At 53.3% G+C, this 20,284-nt stretch overlaps 2 protein-coding genes across 6 annotated transcripts in view; one reads left to right on the forward strand and one right to left on the reverse strand.

Moving 5' to 3' along the window:
- Positions 1 to 3,085: 3,085 nt before the first annotated feature.
- On the forward strand, positions 3,086 to 9,968 carry HTR6 (5-hydroxytryptamine receptor 6). Of its 4 annotated transcripts, XR_010030651.1 has the most exons (5): positions 3,086 to 4,642; positions 6,183 to 6,341; positions 7,109 to 7,794; positions 9,062 to 9,312; positions 9,437 to 9,968. XR_010030651.1 is itself a non-coding variant. In XM_063177174.1 (3 exons), the coding sequence occupies exons 1-3, from the start codon at positions 3,917 to 3,919 to the stop codon at positions 7,493 to 7,495; spliced, it is 1,272 nt and encodes a 423-aa protein (XP_063033244.1). In that variant the 5' UTR covers positions 3,086 to 3,916; the 3' UTR covers positions 7,496 to 7,926. The 4 variants fall into 4 exon arrangements, 1 of the variants encoding a protein (XP_063033244.1); XR_010030650.1 differs by having other exon boundaries at positions 9,062 to 9,968; XR_010030652.1 differs by having other exon boundaries at positions 7,109 to 7,694; positions 9,062 to 9,968.
- Positions 9,969 to 10,196: 228 nt separating this feature from the next.
- Positions 10,197 to 20,284, reverse strand: part of TMCO4 (transmembrane and coiled-coil domains 4) — a 39,635-nt gene continuing 29,547 nt past the window's right edge. For both annotated transcript variants that reach the window (XM_063177173.1, XM_063177172.1), the window contains one exon: positions 10,197 to 11,334. In XM_063177173.1, coding sequence (XP_063033243.1) covers positions 10,999 to 11,334 — 336 coding nt within the window. In that variant the 3' untranslated portion in view covers positions 10,197 to 10,998. The remainder of the gene's footprint in view (positions 11,335 to 20,284) is intronic.

The following is a 20,284-nucleotide window of genomic DNA, read 5'->3' on the forward strand; positions in this document are numbered from 1 at the left end:
ACAGGACAGGACAGGACAGGACATCCCTTCGGGGCACGGAGGGGCACCGTGGCTGGAGCCAGCGGGTTCTTCCCAAGGGGGTTTGGATCGGGCATTCCCTGTGCCCATGCAAACCTCTGGTCCCACTGGTGCCAGCGTGGATGTGCCCTGAGCAATGATCAGGGGAATGGATGTGCCCTGAGCAATGATTAGTGATGCTCCTTGCTCTGAGCCTGGCCCTGGGGAAGGTCCAGCAGCTCCTGGAGGGGCCAGAGGCTGTGCTGGGCCAGCAGAGAGCTCTGAGTGTCCCTTTATTGAGCTCAGCTCTCACTGCCCCTTTATTGAGCTCAGCTCTCACTGCCCCTTTATTGAGCTCAGCTCTCACTGCCCCTCACTGAGCTCAGCTCTCACTGTCCCCTTTATTGAGCTCAGCTCTCACTGCCCCTTTATTGAGCTCAGCTCTCACTGCCCCTCACTGAGCTCAGCTCTCACTGTCCCCTTTATTGAGCTCAGCTCTCATTGCCCTCCTCTGTGGGGCTCTGGGGGCTCTGCAGAGGTTGGGAGAGCAGGTCTGTGCTTTGGGGAGTGGGAGAGGCTTTGTGTTAGGCAGGAATTGCCACAGCAGAGGGGCTGACCAGGGAGGGCCTGGCAGGGCTAGAGGTGCTCTGGGTGTTGCTGTGATGTTTTTAGGCTGTGAGGTGTCTTCCCAAGGAAGGGAGCTTTACCTGAGAGCCTGGCAAAGGTGGAGAAACCATGGTGGTCACTGAGCACCATCATGGGGCCCCTTTGCTGGTGTACAGTGGAAACAAGCTGGATTCAGCAGGGGGCTGTTCCTGTGAACTCCAGGAGCTGCAGTTCCAGGTGTTCGGAGCAGGACATCTCCACCTCCATTCCACTCAAGCTGAACTCCAGCAGGGGCAGGCAGTGAGGGCTGCTGTGCAGATGAAACCATAAACTGAGGTAGTTAGCCAGGCTCTGCCCAGATTCAAACCCAGGGAGCCACCCCAGTTACAGCCTGAAGGACATCTCGAGAGAGCATTGCAGGGTTGGATGTTTCTGTGCTCAGCCCTGGACTGCTGGGGACTCACTGAAGTCTCTCAGCTCCCAGTTTGACTCTCCCTGTCTCACCTTTTTTTTTCTTTTTGCATATGTTGACACTTGGGTGGCTGTTGACAACCTGGTTTTGCTTTCCCTGCTAGTGGTGCTGGAGAGCAGAGCTGGTGGAGTCCATGATCTCTGCAGATGTGTCCAGAAATGCAGCACAGACAGGCCAGGAGAGCTGCCAGCACAGAGAAGCTTTTGCAGGGACAATGGCAGGATTTGGTCTTCATTTTAAGGCAGGTTTTTTTAAACACATTTTGTTTCAATCAGTTCAGATTTGCTGCCCCAGCAAACACATCCAAACCAAGTGTACAAAGCCTCCCATGCGTGGAGGATGTGCTGTGGGTGTTGGGAAGAGGCTGCTCAGAGCAGCTGTGGCTGCCCTGGATCCCTGGCAGTGCCCAAGGCCAGGCTGGGTGAGGCTCAGAGCACCCTGGCACAGTGGAAGGTGTCCCTGCCATGGCAGGGGTGGGAATGGAATGATCTTTAAGGCCCCTCCACACCCAAACCATTCCAGGACTCCATGATTCTGACCCAGTCTCCCCCTCAGAAGCAAAAGCTCTGCAGACAATCTGGGGTGTTCCTGGTGAGCAGCAGGGCTGGGAAGGAAGGCTGGCCCTGCACTGGGACATCATTTCCTCCCTGTGCATCCAGCTGGGATAAATCTGAGTGCTGCCTTCCCTCACCCTGCCTGGGGAGGCTGCTCAGGGTGGGGTTTCTCTCTGCTCCAAGCACAGAGAGGCTTTCCTGGGGCAAAGGCTTTTCTAAGGAAGCCTCCTGCTGCAAACAGAGCCTTGCACGTGCTGCTGCCCTGGGGCTGCTGCCAGCACACTGTGACACTGAGGGGGACAGGGAGGTTTGGTGGCAGCATCCAGGGGAGGGTCCTGGGCAGCAGAGCCTGTCCTGGCACAAGTGGCAGCAGCAGTTTGCCAGTGGCAGCCTGACCCAGAGATCTGGGGGGATAAATCTGTGTGTGTTTGTCTGGGTCCCTGCCTTCCACCTCCCCTGCCTTGCTCACAGATGGTTTCCAGGCCTGGAATGCCCATTCAGGCACTGGGAAAAGCACAACAAATGTGTTGGAAAGGTGACTGGAAAAGCAGGACGTGGTGAAGAGGCTGATTTCTGTCCCGGGGTGGTGGCTGGGGGTGTGGTGTGCACAGCTGGCTCTCACCCACACATCTGCAGCACAACTGCCCAGGGAGGCGTGCCAAGGAAAGCTCCAGTGGGCACTTGGGGAGGGCAGGGCTGGCCCTGGGAGCACAGGGTGGGTGCCAGGAGCACATCCTCAGCTCTGGTCTGTGCTTGGAGCCATTGCCCTCAGTCCTGGTCTGCCCCAGCAGAAATCACAGCCACTGGTTGGGAAAACCCCACCTTTGGGCAGCTGGGTAAGTAAAGAACCCCAGGCAGTCCCTGCCCAGACCCCTGAGGTGTTTGCCCTGAGCATGGAGGTGGCAGCACAGAATCCCCAGCAGCACACAGAGACTCAGAAGGGTTTCCTGAGCTGGGTCCTCTCCGTTGTTGCTGTGGGGCCATCCAGGACTGCCCCTCAGGCAGGGAGCTGGGCTGCCCCAAGCCACTCCAAATAACCCTGGGGCAGAGGGGCCAGGCTCTCCCTTGTCTCGGCTCCTCCATCCCTGGCTGCAGATTGCTGCAATATCTGCCAGTGAGTCCTGGGGCTGCTGCCTGGGGGCTGTTGTGGGCAGCTGTTCGTTGTGGTTTTATTTGACTTTGCAAAATTTTGCTTTTTCCTGCCCAGTGTGGAGGGTGGAGCCTGGAACTCGGAGCTGCCAGCCGGGTTTGGCAACTGACCTGCTGGCCCAGGTGCCTCCAGCAGGGATGGCAGAGCACGGGGCTGTCTCTTTAAGGCAGAAACGGGAACTCTCTGGCTGCCACTTTGTGGAGTTTAGCCCAGATCCCTGTTTTCATTAGCGCTTCCATTTCATCTCCTCCTCTCCCCCCCCAGCCCCACCTCCTCGATCGGCATTTCTGCATCCTTTGTGCGCATCCAGAGCAGCAGGTGAAAGTCGGGCTGGCACCTGCACACACCCACTGCCACCGCTCCCTGTGGGCTGGACGCTGCTGTGCCGCGGCAGAGATCCCTTCCACACCCCGCACCTTCCTCCTCCCGGGCGGGCTCGGCCGGGAGCATCCCGGTCCTCCTTGCCCGAGGCTGCTCTGCCGCTCCCGACGCTCCGGCTGCAGCAGCGGAGGAGCTCCGGGACCCCGGGCACAGAGCTCTGCAGGGCGCCCAGCCCAGCCGGGGGGCGGCAGCTGAGCCTCGGGGGGCCGGAGCATCCCCAGCATCTGGAGCATCCTGGAGTCCAGAGCATCCCCAGCGGCCAGGGTACCCTGGGTACAGAGCAGCCCTGGCACCTGGGATATCCTGGGATGCAGAGCATCCTCAGCATCTGAAGTGCAGAGCATCCAGAGCATCTCGGTGCTGTATTATTCCTTGGTCCAGTGCATCCAGAGCATCAGGGTATCCAGAGCATCCTGCCATCCCTGGCACCTTGGGAACTCTGCCTTCCAGCTCGTCCCCAGCGTCCAGAAGCAGCATCCAGGGACACCCCAGAGCAGGGGGATTTACAGGAACTGCTGTGAGTAATGGGGAGGGAACCTTGGTGCTGCTGATCGGCTCCTGGGAATGTCAGCCTGCCCTGAGTGCCAGTGAGGAGAGACAGTGGGGGAAGAGAGGGAGAGGAGGAGGAGAGGAGGAGGGAGGACAGACACAGAGCAGAGAGATGATCCTCCTTCCCCAGCGCTGGTGATGATCACGTAGCACGGGCCACGCTGGAGAAGGTGCCCAGCCCAGAGCCAGCCCTGCCCCTGGCTCCTCATGGAGGGGGACCTGGGGGCCCCCAATGCCAGCGTGCTGGGAGAGCACTCCCTGCTCGTGGGCAGCAGCTGGGTGGCCGCCTTCCTCTGCTTCATCATCCTCCTGACCACGGCGGGCAACTTCCTCCTCATCCTCCTCATCGTCAGCCAGCGCTCCCTCCGCAACACCTCCAACTATTTCCTGGTGTCCCTGTTCATGTCGGACCTGATGGTGGGGCTGGTGGTGATGCCCCCGGCCATGCTCAACCAGCTCTACGGCCGCTGGGTGCTGCGGGGGGACTTCTGCTCCCTCTGGGCCTCCTTCGACGTCATGTGCTGCAGCGCCTCCATCCTCAACCTGTGCCTCATCAGCCTGGACAGGTACCTGCTGATCACGTCCCCGCTGCGCTACAAGCTGCGCATGACGTCCTGCCGGGCGCTGGCGCTCGTCCTGGCCGCCTGGGCCTTGGCCGCGCTGGCCTCCTTCCTGCCCATCAAGATGGGCTGGCACGAGCTGGAGTTCCAGGTGCAGCCCCTGAACGTCACGGGGGGCCGGGGGGACGAGGAGCAGTGCCGGCTGCGGGTCAGCCTGCCCTACGCCCTGGTGGCCTCCTGCCTCACCTTCTTCCTGCCCTCCGCCGCCATCTCCTTCACCTACTGCCGCATCCTGCTGGCGGCGCGCAAGCAGGCCGTGCAGGTGGCCTCCCTGGCCTCCAACGTGGCCACTGCTGATGAGGCCACGCCACAGGTAAGGAGCCCACAGGGATGTGATGCCTCTGGCAGATCCCACAATTTGGGTGCCTGGGCTGTTTCTGCCTCCTGGATGGCCTCGGGGCTGGAGCCAGCTTTGACAACTGCAGGGAGGGAGATTTTGGGCAACATCCACCTCCCTGACATCCTCTGAGGTGTCCCGTGCCTTGTCCCAGCAATGGAGAGCTCTGAAGCTGCTCATGAGCACAGAAAGAGCGTGAGCACAAGCAGAGAAATAAATAAGATTCAGGCAAAAATGCTCAGCAGTGCAAAATAAGTGCAGTTTCCCCCCTCTCTTGGCTGGCGTCATCCCCGAGGGGTTTAATCTTATCTGACTTTCCACTCACAAATCTTGGCCGTGGTGGGTGTGAGACATACGGGGGAGAAGGATTTTAACTAATAGCAAATGCCAGATTCCTGAGAGCACCTTATTTTGAACAGAAGCTTCTATTTTTGTTACCTGCTCTATAACAGGAGCTGCCAAAGCCCTCCTCGTGTGCTCGCCGGTGGAACCAGAGTGTGTGGGTTTTATAACAAAAACGTGGCTGCACTTGTTTGTATTTCTCCAGGAGAAGGTAATTGCCACTAAATCTAACAGCTTTAATTCCCTGTAATAGGCTTTATTGACCTCATATCCTACAGGGAAAAAGCAAACTTAATTGCCTTTAAATACCTTGATTGAGTTTATTCTCTCCAAGAGCAGAGCCAGGACTCCGGCCAGCTCTCCCACACATGATAAGCTGCACCAGACGGTCAAAAGGAAAAGGAGAATTAAAGAATAAACACACAATATCATAAATTGTTTATTTCCTCACAGGCTGCCAGGTTTTTGGACTCCACAGAGTCAGGGGATGTTCAGGGCTTTGCTGTGCCATGCAAGAGCAGCATCCATCCCCCTGTCATTCAGCTGAGGCTCAAAACGTTCCTTGAAGACCCAAATTGGCTTAAGGAATAAGGTGTCAGCCAGAGAACCCTCAGATTCATCTTTTAACCTTTTTCATCTTAATCTAATTTTAGAGATTTTTGTTCTCTTTTTGGGCTGGAAGCTGAGTTGCAACAGGGTATCATTTAATTACAGGGGAGGGCTGAGATAATCACTTAATTTTGGATTGCAGGAGGGGACGGAGGGCTGGGTTATGGTGTTTGGAGGCTGAAATGTTTCATGTCCTCCTTTTAAAACCATAATTAGTTTGCTGCTGTAATCAGCAGCTGGAGCTGCCTGTTTAGGGCAGGCTTTATCCTCACATGGACTGAGCTGGGTTTTTCTCTAAAGAGCAGCCTAATGACAAACACACTATTTTACAGTAAATAAAATCATACCCTTAGTGTTGAGGGTTTCTATTGCTTCCCCTTCCTAATTTGTGCTTCAGGGCTCGTGGTGTGTGCTCGGCTCGTGGTGTCTGCAAAGCCCTGAACAGAGAAGGGAATTACTGGCAGGGGTTTTGCAGGATCTGGAGCACCAAATGCCACTTTTGTTGAGCAGAGGGCAGTGCTGGTGCCAGGGAGAGCTGCCCACCCCTGCCTGTCTCTGGCTGCAGGTCCCACGTGCCCCGAGCCAGCCCCTGGCCAGCAGTGAGAGCAGGAGGTTCACCAACAAGCACAGCAAGAAGGCTCTGAAGGCCAGCCTGACCCTGGGCATCCTCCTGGGCATGTTCTTTGTGGCTTGGCTGCCCTTCTTTGTCACCAACGTAGCTCAGGTAAGAGCCTGTGAGGGCTTGATGTCGGGTTTCCAGAAGCTTTCCCTTTGGAATCCAGCTGGGTTCAATTGGAGGCACCGGAAGGTCTTGCTGGACCTCTGGGACCAAGGATGCAATTCCCCAGGGAGCAACAGCAAGGAAAAAACCCTTCAAAAAGGATTTGAAGGTTTCCTCTGAAAGGGGAGTGTTGGTGTGCCTGGGAAACCCCTCTGGGTTGGTGAAAAAGACCCACAGGTCCTCAGATTAGGCTTAACCCCGAGCAAGGCAGTCCTGTCTGGATAAATCAGTCCCTCCTGGACACAGAGTGCCCGAATGCTGCTGGAAGCCGTAGCTACCTTTGGCAAGCTAAGTGATTTTCAGCTCTTTAGTGATTAGCAGCTCTCTTAGGATTTCACCAGAGGGCTGGGGGTAGAAGCAGAGAGAGAGGAGGAGGAGGGTCCTGGTGGTTCCACAGCGATGGTTTATTGAGGTGTCTGTGAAGGGTTCCAGTGACAGCTCTTCTTCTCCTGAACAGGCTAAAACAGCCCCTTTTTATAGGGTAAAGGGGGATCTAAACTTGCCCAGTAGTAAGGATTAGGGGAAAAGTGGCCTGTGGGGTTACAGAGATAAGCTAGGGTTCAAGAGGCAGAAGACAGGAGCCTATTTTGCTGTCTCAGCAGTTCCTACTGTTAAATCTCAGCACGCCATGGGGGCCTAGCCAGCTCCATGGAGTCTGCTACAGGCTGGGGCTGAGGTGGGAGGCTGCTGATCCCTGCTGTGTCCCCCAGGCAGTTTGTGACTGTGTCCCGGCCGGATTCTTCGATGTGCTCACCTGGCTGGGCTACTGCAACAGCACCATGAACCCCATCATCTACCCGCTCTTCATGAGGGACTTCAAGAGGGCCATGGGCAAATTCCTGCCCTGCTGCCGGCACCCGGCGGAGCCGCGGCCCAGCGCCATCTCCCTGTCCATGAGGAACTCCAACAGCGCCGCCCGCGCCGCCACCTCCCTCAAGAACGTGCTCACCCTGCAGGCGGAGACCGACTCCATGGACTCCGGGGCTCCGGGCAGCGAGCCCAGGCTGCCCCCGGCGCCGCGGGGCCCCGGCGCCCGCTCCGTCAGCCTCTGGGACACGGAGCCCCCGGGCACGGAGCTCAGCACCCCCGTGGCCTGAGCGGGCACACGCGGCTCTGTGCGACAGGAGGGATCCCAAGGCCCAACACTGAGGGATCCCAGGGCCCAACTCACACCCTGAGGGAGCTGATTTGCCACAAGCCATCTCCCCAGATCCCTGGTCCGGCACACGGTGCAGCTCATGGAGGGGATGGTGGCCCCAGCACTGTCACAGGGAGGATCAAACCCTGCAAAGGCAGGTGTGGCTGCTGAATTAACCTGCTTTGTCTCTCTCTCTTTCATCCCTCCTGCGCTCACCATCACCATGCTCTAACCCTTCCTGTGGCCTTTCCACCTCTGGTGAGTCTGAACCTCGGATTCCAGACTCTGTGTCTCCCTAACCTCAAGCCAAGGCTTGGCTGTGCACACACAGAGCTCAGCAGATCTCCTCCAAGTGCACTGGGGGGAATGGTAGAAAAACATCCTGTGGCTCATGGGCAAGAGGTTTGGGGCTGCTTCAGCCCATGAACATCACATCTCCCTGGAGCTGGGGCTGGATCTCCTGGCTGGAGCTGGGGTTGGATCTCCTGCCCGGAGCTGGGGTTGGATCTCCTGGCTGGAGCTGGGGTTGGATCTCCTGCCTGGAGCTGGGGCTGGATCTCCTGCCTGGAGCTGGGGCTGGATCTCCTGGCTGGAGCTGGGGTTGGATCTCCTGCCTGGAGCTGGGGCTGGATCTCCTGCCTGGAGCTGGGGCTGGATCTCCTGGCTGGAGCTGGGGTTGGATCTCCTGCCCGGAGCTGGGGTTGGATCTCCTGGCTGGAGCTGGGGTTGGATCTCCTGCCTGGAGCTGGGGTTGGATCTCCTGCCTGGAGCTGGGGTTGGATCTCCTGGCTGGAGCTGGGGTTGGATCTCCTGCCTGGAGCTGGGGCTGGATCTCCTGCCTGGAGCTGGGGCTGGATCTCCTGCCTGGAGCTGGGGCTGGATCTCCTGCCTGGAGCCGTGTCTGTCTCAGGTTGCTGTCACACAGCGCACTCCAGCTCAGCACACCGCCGTGGTTTGTCACGCAGAGCTGCACTGTGGGGGCTGAGCTTGGTGCAGAATGTCCAACACTGATGTCTGGGTGTTCAGTGGGGGTGTGGGGTGCGACTCACAGTGGCTCCATGCGTGTCTCGCAGGAGCAATGGGATCAGCTCCATCCCACAGCTGCCCACTCCTGGCACAGGACCATCTCCCTTCCCTCTGACAATCCATCACATCCTTGATGATGCAGTTAGAAAATACACTTTTCCCCCTCCTTCAGATGAGAATCTAAAGGAAAATTGTATTTTAAATGACAATGCCAGCCCCCTCCCCCAGAGCCATAAGCAGAGGGAACACTGAGTAAATGTGACAAGTGGGCACTTAAAAAAATCAATAAAAGAAATTATTTTAGTAAATCCTTTCTCAAGTGCCTTTGGGCTGGCAGTTGGCTGCTGTGCCCTCCCTGGACCCTTCACTCCAAGCCTTCTGCCTAATTCCAAGACTGTTCTCGAACTCCCTCATACCCAAATGGACACAGAGCATCCCTGGATACAGGATGCTGGAAGAAGCCAGGCCACTTTCAGTTTTCTTTCCATGTTGCCCACAGGTGTTCCAGAACTGAACTGGAGTTTGTATGACCAATCCAGCATTTCTTTGCCACAGATCCCTTGGGATGAGTGACCAGGACACGCTGAGGGCCAAGCACAGGCTCAAACCTCAAACTGTTCAATGAATTTTGCTACAGATGGAGCTTGGGGCTGGTGTTGAGCACCCAGATCAAGATGTGCATCTTCCCACAATGGCTTAATATAAACACAAGCTTGGACTACAACCCGAGTTAAAAAGGAGCAGAAAAAGGTACTGTGGAGTCTGGAAGTGTGTTAGGCACCAAATCAGCCTTGGGAGATGGACAGAGAGAGAGGCAGAGTCACCTCTTCAAGCCGAATGTTCAAAAGCAATAATTCTTTCCTGTCTCATGCAGGCAGTTCTGTGTGATTGGGTGTTTGCTTGTGGACAAAGCCTTGGATGAGCAGAGAATCCCATCCCAATCCTGCAGCACCAACAGCAGCTGGCTGAACAGCCCCAACCCCGTGGGATCCCACAGCCAGTCCCTCCCATCTCCGCAGCAAGGCACCCCTCAGGGCAGAGCTGGGCAGGTCTGAGCCCCTGGGATGATGGATTTAGGGACAGGAATTGCCAGGCACTGCATCCAAACCACGGTGCTTTGCTGGCTCACAGCATCACCCCAAACCCAGCTGAGCCTGGCTCCACGAGGAATGATCTGCAGGTAAGGTCTGCAGGAAGCTGGGAATGGGAGGGGGATTAACATGGCTGTTGGGTCAGTGGGGAGGAGGGGGAGAGCCCTGTGTGAACCAAAACTGGAAGGTGCAATCCCAGTATTTCCCTCTCATGAGTCTACAGGACCCCCAGATGGGGATGGAAGAGTTTGAACCCTCCCTTGTGGCAAAGCGTAAAACCCCAGAGTGTGATCACCCTCCTGCCACACTCCTGCCTGAGGCACTTGCCTGGGCTCAGCAGCAACACTGGCCAGAAAAGGGGCTTTTGTGGAAGATGTGCATCATTCCCACATCTTCCACATGATCCACATGATGTGGATCATTCTGGAGCTGTGCTGGCAGGGAATGTAGGGCTGGGTCCTTCCCTCTGCCCTGAGACTGGGGATGAAGAGAGTGGAGCCAACTCACTTTTATGGAAGGAGGTAGAAATCAAACAGATCCATGTTTATCCTGTGCCAAGTATTGGTTTTATTCTAAGCCAATTAAAAATATGTCTGGATGGAGCTTTTAAGGCTGGAGACGTCTGTGGGACACAAAAGGAAAGTCTCAGTGGGTTGCTGGCTTGGAGAACCCTGGATTTTCATAAACCATCCAAAACCCCCCTGGTTTTCCTGCTGCTTTCCCCCAGGGTCCCAAACACGTTTCTAACAGGGCCTCCAACCCACCAACCTCAGCCTGGAGACAGGGAAACCATCTTGGATTTGGAAAAGTGCCTGAGGCCTGGCAGCAAACCTGCAGCAGGCAGGGAAGGAAGTCTGGCAGCCCCAGCCTTTCCCCTCCTGGTCAGCAGAGCTGATGAGCAGATCCACATCTGTCCAGAGTGGGGCAGGTAGAGCCTGGAACACCCCTGAGATCCTCAAACCAAACTCATCTCCAGTGGAGAATTGTTTTTAATTTCCTATAATGAACCTTTTCTCTGTGAAATGTTTTAAATCCCCTCAGAGCCACCTGCTTCCCCCAGTCACAGCAGGGACACGGTGCCGAGGGGCACAGCTGCTTCCCGCGAGGATTTGGATGGGATCTGGCTCGGATTCCTTGGAGCAGGGCAGGCTGAGGCAGGAATGTGCCCTCTCCCGCCTCGGGGAGGTGCCGTGGGCGGCTGCTCAGAGCCTCTGATGCGGTGCCACAGCAGTGCCACACTTTGCTCCGGAGGGGCTGCAAACTGCAGCTGCAGCTCCATCCTCTGGGAATCCCGGAGCCACGGATGTGCTGACAGCGGTTTTTGTGCTGGCTGAGCTGCTCTGCCCTAGTTTGCTCCTTTCCCCACTGCCTGGTCCTTGCTGTCTGTGCTGTGTGAGCAGTCTGGGCAGGGAGCAGAGGGCTCTCCCAGGGCAGAGCTGGAGGAATTCTGTCGGTGAGCACAGCCAGCTGGGAGAGCCTCACTCCCAGCCTCATCCTCCTCCTCTTTCCTGGCGTTTTCCTCTCCCCGAGCCTCGCTGCCAGCTGCCCGCTGGGATTTCCTGGCTTGAGGGGAAAACAGACTGCCACTGCCCCTCTCTTCCAGCTGGCAGTCCTTGGTTTTAATGCCCACGGCTTTTAGGATTGTGTCCATCTGCTTCATGTAGTCCAGGTGGCCGTTTACCTGCAGGGAACAAGGATCCTGTGAGGGGGAACCTGTGACAGTGGTCACAAGGGTTTTCAGGGTGAGAGATAGACGAGAATGTTGACCTCATGTTCAGAAGGCTTGATTTATTATTTTATGATATATATTACATTATAACTATACTAAAAAGAATAGAAGGAAAGCTCTCAGAAGGCTAACTAAGCTAAGAATAGAAAAGAATGATAACAAAGATCTGTGTCTCAGCAGAGAGTGAGACCCAGCTCTGCCGTGAGTGGTCAGTAAATCCAAACATCCACAGGAGACCAATCCCGGATCCACCTGCTGCATTCCACAGCAGCAGATAACCATTGTTTACACTTTGTTGCTGAGTTGCACTCTGTTCCCCCCCACAGAGAAGGGGGGAAAATCCCAAGAAAGGATTTTTCACAAAAGATGTCTGTGACAGGAACCCACAGGGATCCAGCTCAGCCAAGCCCTTCATCCCAACAGCCACCACCACCGAGAGACTTGGGTTTGGCTCTGACACATGGAAAGAATGAGGCTGGAAAAAATCCCAGAATCATGGAATTGTTAAGGTTAGAAAAGATGTTTGTGGCCATCAAGTCCATCATGCTGAGGCCACCACTAACCCATGTCCTCAAGTGCCACATTCACATGTTTTATGTTTCCAGGAGTGGTGGAATCACCACTGGGTAAGTGTCCATCAACCAGCCTGAAGTGGCTGCAGTGTTTGGGGCACTTTGGTGCTGGATGAGTTTTCCTCTGAGAGGTTTAAAAGCTTTTCCACCCCCCAAATCCTGGGTGCCAGGGGGTAAAGGAGGAGCTCTGCCATGGGAGAGACACCCAGGCAGGAGAGTTCTCTTAGCTCAGTTGCCTGCTCTTGCAAAAGGTGTCCTCCAGGTGCCTCAGCTCCCTTGCAAAAGCCAAGATTATCTTATTTAAATTAAGGCAGAGTCATTAAAGCTCACACAACTCCCAAGCTGAGGAATTGCACTGATCCATCCTGCCCTGTATAAAACTGGGAGCCCAGGAGTTATGGGTTCATATACCAATTAAAGGTCAACAGTATGTGTAAAAACCCAGACAGTTTTATTGTAAAATGAATTCCACGACAAGATAACCCCTTCTGAGATGGATGTTGTAAAGTTTCCTTCCAATCAGGGCACAGGAGGAGAGGAAATCTCCTCTGCACGTTATTGTTCTTGATACCAAAGGCCACATGGCTGGAGAGGCTGAAATTCCTTCCCCATTCCAGGTGTCCCAAGTGCTAATGTACCAACAGCATCCCCAGATACTTCAGCCTCTCTGGTAAATCCAATTTTTAGCAGTTTAAATCTTCCTGACCCAGCCAGAGATTTGTCTTGGCCTTTCATTTTTCCAAGCCTTGCTGGTAATTAGGGAATTTCCATGGCAGGGAATACCCATAACCTCAGTCCCAGGATTCCTGCTTCTCAACACAGGGATGACACCCCCAGGAAGGGATGGTGATGGTGAGAGCTTTTCACAGAGCTCTGTACAGACCCCAGCCCTGGGCCCTCTGCTCATCTCCTGCCTGGTGCCAGAGCAATCCTTCAGCTGCCCCTGGATCCCTGGCAGTGCCCAAGGCCAGGCTGGACAGGGCTTGGAGCAGCCTGGGATCATGGAAGGTGTCCCTGCCCATGGCAAGGGGTGACACTGGATGGGCTTTAAGGTCCCTCCCAGCCCAAAGCACTGTGGGATTCAGGGCTGTGCCAGCACCAGGGTTCCAGCACACCTCTCCCAAAGCTAAAAACAACCTTTCCCCCACAAATCCAACCCCCAACCCCCTGAGCTGTTTGTGTGAAGCAGCTTTGGAGGGGCACATTTGGCTGCACTGAGGCCTTGGAGCAAACGGAAGGATTTAATCAGCACATCAGGAATACAAATATGTGACTTGAATCTGTCCAGATGGCTCAACGGGCTCTGGATGTTTTGAACAGATTAGTTAATTAAAATAATTAACCATGGAAGGGCTGGGAGCTGTAGAAAAGTACAATCCTTTTACTTCTCACTGAGGGGGCTGTAGGAAGGAATGAGCACAGCCTTGGGCAAAGTGGGCAGAGACAGGAAGGAACTGGAATTACTGGGAGCAGGGGCTGAAGGCTCTTGGTGTGCTGCACTCAGAACCTCTCCAGTCACACCATCTGCCTGCCCTGCCTTGGGAATGATCAGCCTGCTGTTACTGACTCATTAGTCAGACACAACAAATTTCCTCTGCCACCCTAAGGACTGATTTTCATTACTCCTCAGTATCCAGCAGCTTCCACTAAAACAACAGGGAATTCCTCTTCCCTGAGGGATGCTGGGTGTGAGCCATTCTGAGGAGCTCATGCAGCTGAAAGAAAAGCTGAGACCTCCTGAGAGTCTGTCCCTCTTGCAGCTCTGCTCAACCTCTTCCCAGGACACTCACTGCTGTCTCCAGGATAGCAGGGGAGAGGATTCCATAAAGCTGGACCAGAGCAGCCCCTGAGAAGTGTGAGAGGAAGGAGGACTCTTCTCTGCTGCACTGAGCCACCAGCAAAAGAGCAGCAAACAAACTGCCTTGCCTCTTTCAAGTGGGAAACCCCAGCAATCCCACTCACTAAAGCCTGTTTTCATCTTCAGTCTGAAAGGCTGAATTCCTCTGCTGGGCAGGTGGTGCTGGAGAGGGGAGGGGAACACCGACAACATTGTCAATAAAAACTTAACAGGCAAATAAAGAACTACATTTATATTTGTCAGAACAAAGTGCAGGGGGAATTTAGGACAAAAGGAAGTGTGCTTGGCACCAGAGCAAATACATTTTTGCTTGTTTTAAGGAATGCAGTGGGATTGTTTAGGTGACTTGCCCCAGACATATTTGGTTGACTGATCCCAGTCAACCATTTGACTTTATGGTTGTTTTGACTCACTGGGAGCCACGAGCCAGCTGCCTCTGGCACTGCTGCTGCAGGACTCCAGTGCCACACCAGGATCTCCAGGGGACAGAGCTGATGGGGATCCACCAGCCAGTCAGCTCAGCATGGTTGGAAAGGTTTTTAAGTCCAAATACACCCAAAAGTATAAAAAAAAAACCCTGAGAACAATCAGTTGTGACGATGAAACTGCCAGGGCAGTGTTGCTGTTGGATACAGAGGATTAAGAATTCTGGTTTCTCCCTGGTTTCACTGCCAGGAACCTGGCATGTCCTGGAGTGGGTGCTGCCAAGGGAAGGGCAGAGGAAGGGCAAGGAGAGAGGAGACATTCCCCATGATCCTGGGACTCCACTGACTCAGGGACAGGCACAACTCAGTCACAACACTGATACCACAACTCTGATACCACAACACTGATACCACAACTCTGATATCACAACACTGATATCACAACTCTGATACCACAGCACTGACGTCACAAAAATGACGCCACAGGGACAAGCTCAGTACAGCAAGATAACGCTTCATTGCTCGCTCCAGAGTCAAGAATCTTCAGCTCCCATCCAGTGCCCTTCAATAAAAGCTCCTCCACCCATCCCAAGCAGCCAGCACAGGAGTGCACATGGCTCCAAAAGCTCTGCAGGGCTGTGGAACTGCCAGAGCTCAGCTGAATGTCCCTCACCCCTCTGCTCCCTGTGGGCAGGGCAGCTCAGCTGGGCCTTCCTCCTGCTCCCCCTCACCAAACCCCCCTGGATTCACAGGGAATCACTGTGGAGGCAGCAGTGTGCTGGGGAATGCACAGGTCACTCATACACCCGAGAATTTCACTGCTTTGATGTGTTTTAAGCCCATCAAATCCTCCACAGAGCAACCTTATTCCACAGCAAAAGATCCCCTTAAGTTCAAACACCTCTGCAGAGCTTGGTTATTTCAGCAGGAGCAGCAACAACCTTGGGGGGGGATCCTTCAGGACTCCCTTTTGGCTAATGCTGTCTGTTTTTCATAGCAAATGGTATTTTATGGGGGCTGAAGGAGTTCCTGGAGTGAGCTGAAGGCTCTGGAGCTCAGTGGATAATCACAGCTCACCTCCCAGGAGCCCTCACCTGCCCTGGCTGTCACACTCAGCTCAGCCCCTCAGGTGTTGCTATTTTCCACTCTCCCTTTCCCAAAGCTACAGTGAAGGTGATGTCCAGGACAAGCACTGGAGTCCAGCCCTGCTCTGAACTGAGCTGCCAGGTCTGGGAGCTGCTGGTGCACAAGGGAAGAAGCTCAGATGTCCCTTCCCAAAAACTCCTCAGTTCTGTTTGCTGCCTCAGAACCCACACAGCCCAAAAGGTGGCACAGGCTCTGCCAGGCTGTCCCTCAAACTCCAGTCAGCTGTGCCAAGCTGGCAGGCTCCCCTGGTCACAGATATTCCCACATGTCACTGAAAGCCTTAAGTGAGACTCTGGCTACACATCCTGCATCACAGAGGGCATCCACAGAATCCCAGAGTGGTTTGGGCTGCAAGGGACCTTGAGGATCCTCCAATTCCACCCCTGCCATGGCAGGGACACCTTCCACTGCCCCAGAGACACCTACCACTGCCCCAGAGACACCTTCCACTGTCCCAGGGACACCTTCCACTGCCCCAGAGACACCTTCCACTGTCCCAGGGACACCTTCCATAGCCCAGGCTGCTCCCAGCCCTGTCCAGCCTGGCCTTGGGCACTGCCAGGGATCCAGGGGCAGCCACAGCTGCTCTGGGCACCCTGTGCCAGGCCCTGCCCACTCTCACAGGGAACAATTCCTGCCCAATATCCCATCCAGCCCTGCCCTCTGGCAGTAGGAGCCATTCCCTGTGTCCTGTCCCTCCATCCCCTGTCCCCAGTCCCTCTCCAGCTCTCCTGGAGCCCCTTTAGGCCCTGGAAGGGCTCTGAGCTCTCCCTGGAGCCTTCTCCTCTCCAGGCTGAACAATCCCCATTCTCAGCCTGGCAGAAAATGTCCTGGGGTTCCCCACAGTTTTCTGACAGCTCATGGCACAGCCCTGATGCTGCCTGGGCAGAGGAGATGGAAAATCCAGAGACAGCAGGAAACAGAAACCATTCCACACACCTTGACACAGGCTGTGCTGAATGAAGTTAGAATAGGAATAAGATTCTTCTGTTTGGATCCTCAGGAAACAATGTCAAAGTGAGGACAGTGAATGCATCCAATAATTCAGAAGCTACAATTTAAATGGATTTATTAAAAAATTGATTCAATTTGGCACCTGCAGCAATGGTGCATCCTGGGCACCAGCAGTCCTTGAGAAACTAATCAAAAATATATTTGAAGAAAAATTGATAGAGCTGAATTCATTTTGGAAATCCTGACAATGCCATTTACATTATTCCTCTTTAATGTTTCTATTTCTGCTCTGCCAAATTGAGGGAATAAAGAATTATTCTGCTGAGGCTCAGACGCTTCGCTTTCACATCATCCCTTTGCACAATCACAGTCCTTGTGGACAGAATAAGTCACTCAATTCTTATTTTTCTTCTCATTTCAAAACTCACTCGACTGGTAAAAGTTCTCCTTTCATTGCAGTGATATTTTTTGAGCCAGACTGTAATTTTTCCTGCAATCATCTTTCAGCCACAACAGATTGATCCAGTCATTGTCACTTCTGGGCTGGTAATTGAGGGATGTTTCCCTCAGACACCCTCAGGCAATTCTACACCAAGGCAAGAGTTTTTTCCAAGAGTTTTTTCCACCAAACTTTGATATGTTTTGTGATCAATGTTGAAAATTCTGAGTAATCATTGGCTTTTGCTGGATTCATCCATTGCTGAAAATCTCTGCCAGCTTTATGCTCAATTTACTTTCAGCAATTCCAAGAGGAAGATGGAGAAGAGTAAAATACAGAATATCACAAGAAAACCCAGGGAGCAAATGGAGGAATCAAGTTCTGAAGGTCTAAGGGACAAACGGAGAGCAGCTGTACATTAGTGACAACAGGCAGCACAAAAGTGGGAATTAATATTCTGAATTAGTAAAGGAGTCCTTGAAAGAATTTCAAGGGAAATGTGCCTTCAGAAATGTCCCTCTGTAGCCAGAAATGCACTCCAAGCCATCCCCCTGAAGGAAACAGCTCTTCCATTGATTTTTCAGCTGTTTGTGGAGCTGCTGTTGGCTGTTTTTTGTTGATGCTCTTCCCAACTACTGCCATTCATTTATAAGGTAGCAACAATTAAATACTCATTTTTTTGGTGCTAATCCAAGTGGAAATTATTTCAATTCAATGGTTTAAAGAGTGTTTTAAAAGACCCAGTATAAACTGTGCATATAATTATCACTGGGAAATAATTTGGACATAATGTCTTGGGCCATGGAGGACAAGAGATCCCAAAAATAAAGACTGGATTGATACACTGAACTGGAGTGATCCTAAAAAAGAGCTTTGGGGATCCAGGTGTCTGCCACTAGAAGCCACAGCAGGCCACTAGTGACCCAAAATACTGCACATATTGATAGCATTTTTATGGAAAATTATGGAAAATATGGATGATTATGGAAAATTCTTCAGGATTCCACACAAGAACATGAGATGAGGTTTGGTGTCCATAACCAGAGGGAAGCATCAGGACCAGCCTGAAGCAGAGGATGGCTCCTGCAACACCCAAAGGGGCTGTCACCCTTCCTCTCCCCATCTTGCTCCAGGAATACACAAGATTTGGCAGCTCAAACATCACCATCTCTGCTGCTTTCAAACGAGTTCTCAGCCCAACCCCACAAAACAAGACCACCTGAGATTAACTAAAGGAACTTTTTCTGATTTTGGGGACAGTGACCCGTTCTGACTCATCCCTCATAAGCTGATGGCAATCATGTGTCTGGGCAAGAAGTCTTGGGCATGTGGAAATTCCAAGAGCTGTGGAGCAGTGCCATGTCTCTCCTCAGCAATGTGATGTCCTATAAATCCACCTCATGGGGATTTGCAGGAGGTTTAAACCCTCCCCTTCCCCCAGTGTCACCAGGGCAGTGACACCTTTGTGGCATTTCAGTGACATTCAGCTCCTATCAATAATTCAGCTGCTCTAATTGCAGCATCTCAAACCCATGATGTGCACAAGGAGTGAGCAGAGTCAGCCTTCCCCCTGATTAACACTTCTAATTGCCTGCTGCCCTGGGATTTTGTTTCTATGTTAGCTGAGAAGGTCAGAATGGGAGCTCAAAGGGAGCAGAGAAATAAAACAGAATCAGTGTTGTGTTCCAGCAGAAGACAGGAAATGAAAAGCTGAATTTTGTATCCTTAATTTTCTATCCTTAATTCACCTGTCTGGGCTCTGTGTGGCCATTCCTGAAGATTCCAGCTGAGCAGCACTTTGGGACAACTCCCACAGCTTTGCTCCACCAGGGCTGGGATGGGGAAAGCTGCCTGCAAAGCCAACAGCTACAGACCTGCCCACTGCAAACCAGGAAAGAACAGGGATGCAGTGCAAACTGTCCCATTTCCACATGCAAAGTGCTCTAAGGGGGAACAGAAAATCTGCCAAAGGTGATTTGTGATGCCAGTTCTTATGTTCCAAAAGAGGAAGATGTGCTGGCATCACAACTTTGCTGGCTCTGCAAAGGAGCAGTGAATTTCCTCTGCTGGGCTGGGTTTGATGGCAATACAGACCACCTGTGAGCCACTCAAAGGTGGCACTGGTGCCCTCAGCTCTTCTGCAGCTGGAGGAGAAGCTGCAGTGCCAGGAATTCAGCCCTGCCCAGGGTGGCTGGGGGCTGTGAACACTCTCCACACACCCCACAGATGATGTGGGAATCCCCTGTGGAAGGATACACACCTGTTCCAGGCACCAAGGGGGAATGGGAAAATCCCTCCTGTAGATCTGCAGGAAACTGTGGCTCTCTGCTTGTTCCTGGTTGTGGGAATTCATTTGGGCACCAACCTTATGAAATGTGAGTCCTGTGAAATGGTTCTCTCTGCCTTTAGAAGCAGCTGAGCACCCCCAGGCTCCCACAAAGCACATCCAGCTCGAGCAGTCTGTGTGAGGAGTGAGGAGGGACAGCAGCCTCTGAGGTTTGTCAGCCACACAGCAAAAACAAACTGCAAGTTATTAACGGCCTCCTTTGCACTTTTCTTTTGGAAAAGCTTTTTCAGTTTCTTCCTCTGTTCTAACACAGTGACACTGCCAGCACTCTCTGCTTGTGTCCCAAAGGGAAAAAACCATATTGAATATGTATTTAATGTGGGATTCTTGGAGCTCCCAAATCATCAGCAGCGAGGAGCACAGAAGATGAAGCCACTGATGATTCCAGGGCTGTGGAAGCCATCCCTGTGACCTCACAGCCCAACAGGCAGATGGAATTGTTTCCACAAGGCCCTGCATGTTGCCCTGAGGGGAGAGGGGCTCTCCCAGCTCCTCCAGGCAGCTCCCTGAAGCCAAGCTCTGCTCCAAGCTCTTGTTGCTCTGATCCTGCCCTTGGGGAGGTGGCACTGCTCACTGCTCACAACTCAAACAAAGGAGCAGTGACACACTGGCAACCTCTTTTTGCCTTTCCAACTCCCCAGGGTTCTTAATTAATCCATATTTTGTAACCACAATTATTTCTTTGCTGCAAGTCTTGGGAATACAGTGGGAAAAGCCACAATTTAATGTGTTTGGAGAAAAAAAGCCTGACTCACAGAAGTGCCAAATCAATTGGATTTCATGAAATTCAGACTTTCCATCTGCTAGTGGTATTGATGTACCTGACTGCCTTGAAGCTGTCTTCCCTCATAACAGGAATTTTGGTCCCTTTTCTGAGAGCTGACAGGAGCGGGGATCCAGGGAGGGTTGGTCTCTTCTCCCAGCTGACAAGTGAGAGGACAAGAGGAAACAGCCTCAGTCTGTGCCAGAGGACATTGAGATTGGATATCAGGGATATCAGGGAACATTTCTCCATGGGAAGGGCTGTTCAGCCCTGGCCCAGGGCAAGGATGGCATTCCCCAAATCCCTGGAGGGATTTAACAGCTGTGTGGATGCAGCACTTGGGGACATGGGTTAGTGGTGGCCTTGGCAGTGCTGGGGGAACAAATGGCCTCAAGGGT

Source organism: Melospiza melodia, chromosome 26, assembly GCF_035770615.1.
Source record: "Melospiza melodia melodia isolate bMelMel2 chromosome 26, bMelMel2.pri, whole genome shotgun sequence".
In the NCBI taxonomy this organism is placed as follows: Eukaryota; Metazoa; Chordata; class Aves; order Passeriformes; family Passerellidae; genus Melospiza; species Melospiza melodia.